The 8,394-nt window shown below is 37.7% G+C and overlaps 1 protein-coding gene across 1 annotated transcript in view; it reads right to left on the bottom strand.

Moving 5' to 3' along the window:
- Nucleotides 1-5,331: 5,331 nt before the first annotated feature.
- LOC142340486 (uncharacterized) overlaps nt 5,332-8,394 on the bottom strand; it is a 51,852-nt gene continuing 48,789 nt past the window's right edge. The window contains exon 5 of the mRNA XM_075391062.1: nt 5,332-5,399. Coding sequence (XP_075247177.1) covers nt 5,332-5,399 — 68 coding nt within the window. The remainder of the gene's footprint in view (nt 5,400-8,394) is intronic.

Here is an 8,394-nt window from a genome sequence, read left to right as displayed (position 1 = left end):
AGAATTTTTTACCTAGGTGGTATACGAAAAAAGTACTCGGTACGTTGTCAAAATTCGCGCTCAAAAAATCGCTATATAGTGTTTCAACATAAATTGCTTTTCAACCTAGTCAAGGACTTATTCAAATGAATTGAGGGTCTAGAGAGGAGTGTCAAAGTCCGAGTACAGTCTGGGAGTGAAAGAATTTTTGACCTAGGTGGTATACGAAAAAAGTACTCGATACGTTGTCAAATTTCGCGCTGAAAAACTCACTATATAGTGTTCCAACAAAAAATTGCTTTTCAACATAGTCAAGGACTTATTCAAATGAATTGAGGGTGTAGGGAGGATTGTCACTGTCCGAGTACAGTCTGATAGAGATAGAATTTTTGACCTAGTTGGTATACAAAAAAAGTACTCGATACGTTGTCAAATTTCGCGCTCAAAAAATCGCTATATAGTGTTTCAACATAAATTGCTTTTCAACCTAGTCAAGGACTTATTCAAATGAATTGAGGGTCTAGGGAGGAGTGTCACTGTCCGAGTACAGTCTGATAAAGAAAGAAATTTTGACCTAGTTGGTATACAAAAAAAAAGTACTCGATACGTTGTCAAATTTCGCGCTCAAAAAATCGCTATATAGTGTTTCAACAAATTGCTTTTCAACCTAGTCAAGGACTTATTCAAATGAATCGAGGGTCTAGGGAGGAGTGTCACTGTCCGAGTACAGTCTGATAGAGAAAGAATTTTTGACCTAGTTGGTATACAAAAAAAAGTACTCGATACGTTGTCAAATTTCGCGCTCAAAAAATCGCTATATAGTGTTTCAACAAATTGCTTTTCAACCTAGTCAAGGACTTATTCAAATGAATTGAGGGTCTAGGGAGGAGTGTCACTGTCCGAGTACAGTCTGATAGAGAAAGAATTTTTGACCTAGATGGTATACAAAAAAAGTACTCGATACGTTGTCAAATTTCGCGCTCAAAAAATCGCTATATAGTGTTTCAACAAATTGCTTTTCAACCTAGTCAAGGACTTATTCAAATGAATTGAGGGTCTAGGGAGGAGTGTCACTGTCCGAGTACAGTCTGATAGAGAAAGAATTTTTGACCTAGATGGTATACAAAAAAAGTACTCGATACGTTGTCAAATTTCGCTCTCAAAAAACCGCTATATAGTGTTCCAACATAAATTGCTTTTCAACCTAGTCAAAGACTTATTCAAATGAATTGATGGTCTAGGGAGGAGTGTCATTGTCTGAGTACAGTCTGAGAGGGAAAATTTTTTTGACCTAGGCGGTATACGAAAAAAGTACTCGATACGTTGTCAAATTTCGCGCTCAAAAAATCGATATATAGTGTTTCAACATAAATTGCTTTTCAACCTAGTCAAGGAGTTATTCAAATGAATTGAGGGTCTAGGGAGGAGTGTCACTGTCCGAGTACAGTCTGATAGAGAAGGAATTTTTGATCTAGATGGTATACAAAAAAAGTACTTGATACGTTGTCAAATTTCGCGCTAAAAATCTCGCTATTTAGTGTTTCAACATAAATTGCTTTTCAACCTAGTCAAGGAGTTATTCAAATGAATTGAGGGTCTAGGGAGGAGTGTCACTGTCCGAGTACAGTCTGATAGAGAAGGAATTTTTGATCTAGATGGTATACAAAAAAAGTACTTGATACGTTGTCAAATTTCGCGCTAAAAATCTCGCTATTTAGTGTTTCAACATAAATTGCTTTTCAACCTAGTCAAGGACTTATTCAAATGAATTGAGGGTCTAGAGAGGAGTGTCAAAGTCCGAGTACAGTCTGGGAGTTAAAGAATTTTTGACCTAGGTGGTATACGAAAAAAGTACTCGATACGTTGTCAAATTTCGCGCTGAAAAACTCACTATATAGTGTTCCAACAAAAATTGCTTTTCAACATAGTCAAGGACTTATTCAAATGAATTGAGGGTCTAGGGAGGAGTGTCACTGTCCGAGTACAGTCTGATAGAGAAGGAATTTTTGATCTAGATGGTATACAAAAAAAGTACTTGATACTTTGTCAAATTTCGCGCTAAAAATCTCGCTATTTAGTGTTTCAACATAAATTGCTTTTCAACCTAGTCAAGGAGTTATTCAAATGAATTGAGGGTCTAGGGAGGAGTGTCACTGTTCGAGTACAGTCTGATAGAGAAGGAATTTTTGATCTAGAAGGTATACAAAAAAAGTACTTGATACGTTGTCAAATTTCGCGCTAAAAATCTCGCTATTTAGTGTTTCAACATAAATTGCTTTTCAACCTAGTCAAGGACTTATTCAAATGAATTGAGGGTCTAGAGAGGAGTGTCAAAGTCTGAGTACAGTCTGAGAGGGAAAATTTTTTTGACCTAGGCGGTATACGAAAAAAGTACTCGATACGTTGTCAAATTTCGCGCTCAAAAAATCGATATATAGTGTTTCAACATAAATTGCTTTTCAACCTAGTCAAGGAGTTATTCAAATGAATTGAGGGTCTAGGGAGGAGTGTCACTGTCCGAGTACAGTCTGATAGAGAAGGAATTTTTGATCTAGATGGTATACAAAAAAAGTACTTGATACGTTGTCAAATTTCGCGCTAAAAATCTCGCTATTTAGTGTTTCAACATAAATTGCTTTTCAACCTAGTCAAGGAGTTAATCAAATGAATTGAGGGTCTAGGGAGGAGTGTCACTGTCCGAGTACAGTTTGATAGAGAAGGAATTTTTGATCTAGATGGTATACAAAAAAAGTACTTGATACGTTGTCAAATTTCGCGCTAAAAATCTCGCTATTTAGTGTTTCAACATAAATTGCTTTTCAACCTAGTCAAGGACTTATTCAAATGAATTGAGGGTCTAGAGAGGAGTGTCAAAGTCCGAGTACAGTCTGGGAGTGAAAGAATTTTTGACCTAGGTGGTATACGAAAAAAGTACTCGATACGTTGTCAAATTTCGCGCTGAAAAACTCACTATATAGTGTTCCAACAAAAAATTGCTTTTCAACATAGTCAAGGACTTATTCAAATGAATTGAGGGTGTAGGGAGGAGTGTCACTGTCCGAGTACAGTCTGATAGACATAGAATTTTTGACCTAGTTGGTATACAAAAAAAGTACTCGATACGTTGTCAAATTTCGCGCTCAAAAAATCGCTATATAGTGTTTCAACATAAATTGCTTTTCAACCTAGTCAAGGACTTATTCAAATGAATTGAGGGTCTAGGGAGGAGTGTCACTGTCCGAGTACAGTCTGATAAAGAAAGAAATTTTGACCTAGTTGGTATACAAAAAAAAGTACTCGATACGTTGTCAAATTTCGCGCTCAAAAAATCGCTATATAGTGTTTCAACAAATTGCTTTTCAACCTAGTCAAGGACTTATTCAAATGAATCGAGGGTCTAGGGAGGAGTGTCACTGTCCGAGTACAGTCTGATAGAGAAAGAACTTTTGACCTAGTTGGTATACAAAAAAAGTACTCGATACGTTGTCAAATTTCGCGCTCAAAAAATCGCTATATAGTGTTTCAACAAATTGCTTTTCAACCTAGTCAAGGACTTATTCAAATGAATTGAGGGTCTAGGGAGGAGTGTCACTGTCCGAGTACAGTCTGATAGAGAAAGAATTTTTGACCTAGTTGGTATACAAAAAAAGTACTCGATACGTTGTCAAATTTCGCTCTCAAAAAACCGCTATATAGTGTTCCAACATAAATTGCTTTTCAACCTAGTCAAAGACTTATTCAAATGAATTGATGGTCTAGGGAGGAGTGTCATTGTCTGAGTACAGTCTGAGAGGGAAAATTTTTTCGACCTAGGCGGTATACGAAAAAAGTACTCGATACGTTGTCAAATTTCGCGCTCAAAAAATCGATATATAGTGTTTCAACATAAATTGCTTTTCAACCTAGTCAAGGAGTTATTCAAATGAATTGAGGGTCTAGGGAGGAGTGTCACTGTCCGAGTACAGTCTGATAGAGAAGGAATTTTTGATCTAGATGGTATACAAAAAAAGTACTTGATACGTTGTCAAATTTCGCGCTAAAAATCTCGCTATTTAGTGTTTCAACATAAATTGCTTTTCAACCTAGTCAAGGACTTATTCAAATGAATTGAGGGTCTAGGGAGGAGTGTCACTGTCCGAGTACAGTCTGATAGAGAAGGAATTTTTGATCTAGTTGGTATACAAAAAAAGTACTTGATACGTTGTCAAATTTCGCGCTGAAAAAACTCGCTATTTAGTGTTTCAACATAAATTGTTTTTCAACCTAGTCAAGGACTTATTAAAATGAATTGAGGGTCTAGGGAGGAGTGTCACTGTCTGAGTACAGTCTGAGAGGGAAAATTTTTTGACCTAGGTGGTATACGAAAAAAGTACTCGATACCTCAAATTTCGCGCTCAAAAAATCGCTATATAGTGTTTCAACAAATTGCTTTTCAAACTAGTCAAGGACTTATTCAAATGAACTGAGGGTCTAGAGAGGAGTGTCAAGGTCCGAGTACAGTCTGGGAGTGAAAGAATTTTTGACCTAGGTGGTATACGAAAAAAGTACTCGGTACGTTGTCAAATTTCGCGCTGAAAAACTCACTATATAGTGTTCCAACATAAATTGCTTTTCAACCTAGTCAAGGACTTATTCAAATGAATTGAGGGTCTAGGGAGGAGTGTCACTGTCTGAGTACAGTCTGAGAGGGAAAATTTTTTTGACCTAGGCGGTATACGAAAAAAGTACTCGATACGTTGTCAAATTTCGCGCTCAAAAAATCGCTACAGAGTGTTTCAACATAAATTGCTTTTCAACCTAGTCAAGGACTTATTCAAATAAATTGAGGGTCTAGGGAGGAGTGTCACTGCGCGAGTACAGTCTGATAGAGGAAGAATTTTTGACCTAGTTGGTATACAAAAAAAGTTTTCTGGCAATTTTACCGAAAAACAATTTAAAACTAATCAAATTTTATTGGATTATGTTGGAAAATTTCTTATCTCAGACAACCACTAGTATGTGAACTCTCAAATACCAAAAGTTTTGTTTATGTTTTTAAAAAAGTTTGTGTTTAGCTGTTATGGAACCAATGCGACTTGGCGTTCCTTTTGCCACTGATACTGAAGCTACACCTCGGAAGAAATTCAAACCGGCGTTCTCACCCGCACAAGTCCAGGGGCGAATTATCAAGCAACCAACAACTGGACGACAACTTGAATTTCTCTTTTTCAATTTTGCCAACGAAGAAAAAGTTCATACAGCAATTATTGGTGACTCTATTGTTGACAACTTGTGCGTCAACAATTGCATTGTTTATTCTCTTTCCGGTGGAGTGGTCTCAGAATTTCATGCACTTCTGGACACTCTAACAAGCTATCGGAATGTCATTCTCCTATTAGGCGGCAATAATTTGTCCAAATTCGATGCAGCCGGACAAGAGCCTGAAGAAGTCTTCAAAGAAATTCAACAACTTTTCTTTGAAATCCGCAATTTGTCTCAAAAGCCAAAGGCTGTTGTATGTACAGTCCTGAAGAGACTGAATGCAAAACATACAAACATAGATTGGTTCAATGCCATTCTGACGAACTCTTCGCTGCCGTCTTTCAAAATGCATCAAGAGGTCCACAAAAAAAAGTGTTTTCTTGAATCTGATGGCGTTCATCTTACTCTGCAAGGTCGCCAAATTTTAGCGTGCGGCATGAACAAAGTCCTGCGCGAAAAATTGTTTATGTGATGTTTGATGTCCTTCTTGCTCAATTGTCTTGGCCTTGCAATTGATTGTTTTAATGCTGTTTTATAATATTTGTTTACTAAATGTTGAAATTTTCATTGAACGAATTGAATCAAGTTAGTTTTATCCGATCAGAGTTTTACCTGCTTCGGCTAAAAAAAATTGCGTGGTTCTAGCAGGTGCTTTACCTGCTTCGGCAAAATATTTCGCGTGTCTTTAGCAGGTGCGTTAACTGCTTGGAGTAAAAATAGGTTTGCGTGTTTTTAGCGGGTGCTTTACCCGCTTCGGCTAAAATTTTTGCGTGTTTCGAGCAGGTGCTTTATCTGCTTCGGCCAGAATCAAAATGAGAGGGAAAATTTTTTTGACCTAGGCGGTATACGAAAAAAGTACTCGATACGTTGTCAAATTTCGCGCTCAAAAAATCGCTACAGAGTGTTTCAACATAAATTGCTTTTCAACCTAGTCAAGGACTTATTCAAATGAATTGAGGGTGTAGGGAGGAGTGTCACTGCCCGAGTACAGTCTGATAGAGGAAGAATTTTTGACCTAGTTGGTATACAAAAAAAGTTTTCTGGCAATTTTACCGAAAAACAATTTAAAACTAATCAAATTTTATTGGATTATGTTGGAAAATTTCTTATCTCAGACAACCACTAGTATGTGAACTCTCAAATACCAAAAGTTTTGTTTATGTTTTTAAAAAAGTTTGTGTTTAGCTGTTATGGAACCAATGCGACTTGGCGTTCCTTTTGCCACTGATACTGAAGCTACACCTCGGAAGAAATTCAAACCGGCGTTCTCACCCGCACAAGTCCAGGGGCGAATTATCAAGCAACCAACAACTGGACGACAACTTGAATTTCTCTTTTTCAATTTTGCCAACGAAGAAAAAGTTCATACAGCAATTATTGGTGACTCTATTGTTGACAACTTGTGCGTCAACAATTGCATTGTTTATTCTCTTTCCGGTGGAGTGGTCTCAGAATTTCATGCACTTCTGGACACTCTAACAAGCTATCGGAATGTCATTCTCCTATTAGGCGGCAATAATTTGTCCAAATTCGATGCAGCCGGACAAGAGCCTGAAGAAGTCTTCAAAGAAATTCAACAACTTTTCTTTGAAATCCGCAATTTGTCTCAAAAGCCAAAGGCTGTTGTATGTACAGTCCTGAAGAGACTGAATGCAAAACATACAAACATAGATTGGTTCAATGCCATTCTGACGAACTCTTCGCTGCCGTCTTTCAAAATGCATCAAGAGGTCCACAAAAAGAAGTGTTTTCTTGAATCTGATGGCGTTCATCTTACTCTGCAAGGTCGCCAAATTTTAGCGTGCGGCATGAACAAAGTCCTGCGCGAAAAATTGTTTATGTGATGTTTGATGTCCTTCTTGCTCAATTGTCTTGGCCTTGCAATTGATTGTTTTAATGCTGTTTTATAATATTTGTTTACTAAATGTTGAAATTTTCATTGAACGAATTGAATCAAGTTAGTTTTATCCGATCAGAGTTTTACCTGCTTCGGCTAAAAAAAATTGCGTGGTTCTAGCAGGTGCTTTGCCTGCTTCGGCAAAATATTTCGCGTGTCTTTAGCAGGTGCGTTAACTGCTTGGAGTAAAAATAGGTATGCGTGTTTTTAGCGGGTGCTTTACCCGCTTCGGCTAAAATTTTTGCGTGTTTCGAGCAGGTGCTTTATCTGCTTCGGCCAGAATCAAAATGAAGTGTTCCGAAAACGTGCTTTAACTGCTTCGGCTAAATTTTTTGCGTGTTTCTAGCAGGTGCTTTACCTGCCTCGGCTGAAATTTTTGCGTGATTTTAGCGGGTGCTTTACCTGCTTCGGCTTAATTTTTCGCGTGTTTCTAGCAGGTGCTTTACCTGCTTTGGCCAGAATGGAAAATAAATGTTCCTAAAACGTGCTTTACCTGCTTCGGTTTAAAAAAAATTCGTGATTCTAGCAGATGCTTTATCTGATTCGGCTTAATATTCTGCGTGATTTTAGTAGGTGCTTTACCTGCTTCGGCTTAAAAAAATTGCGTGATTCTAGCAGGTGTTTTATCTGCTTCGGCTAAATATTTTGCGTAATTTTTAGCAGGTGCTTTACCTGCTTCGACTAAATTTTTCGCGTATTTCTAGCAGGTGCTTTACCTGCTTCGGCCAGAATGAAAAATAAATGTTCCTAAAAGGTGCTTTACCTGCTTCGGTTTAAAAAAATTCGTGATTCTAGCAGGTGCTTTATCTGATTCGGCTAAATATTCTGCGTGATTTTAGCAGGTGCTTTACCTGCTTCGGCTTAATAAAATTGAGTGATTCTAGCAGGTGTTTTATCTGCTTCGGCTAAATATTTTGCGAAATTTTTAGCAGGTGCTTTACCTGCTTCGACTAAATTTTTCGCGTGTTTCTAGCAGTTGCTTTACCTGCTTCGGCCAGAATGAAAAATAAATGTTCCTAAAAGGTGCTTTACCTGCTTCAGTTTAAAAAAATGCGTGATTCGAGCAGGTGCTTTATCTGATTCGGCTAAATATTCTGCCGGATTTTAGCAGGTGCTTTACCTGCTTTGGCTTAAAAAAAATTGCGTGATTCTAGCAGGTGTTTTTATCTGCTTCGGCTAAAAATTTTGCGTAATTTTTAGCAGGTGCTTTACCTGCTTCGACTAAATTTTTTGCGTGTTTCTAGCAGGTGCTTTACCTGCTTCGGCCAGAATTAAAA

Source organism: Convolutriloba macropyga, chromosome 5 (assembly GCF_964194025.1).
Source record: "Convolutriloba macropyga chromosome 5, txConMacr16.3, whole genome shotgun sequence".
NCBI classification, from domain to species: Eukaryota; Metazoa; Xenacoelomorpha; order Acoela; family Convolutidae; genus Convolutriloba; species Convolutriloba macropyga.
This window is presented reverse-complemented; position numbering and strand designations above follow the sequence as displayed.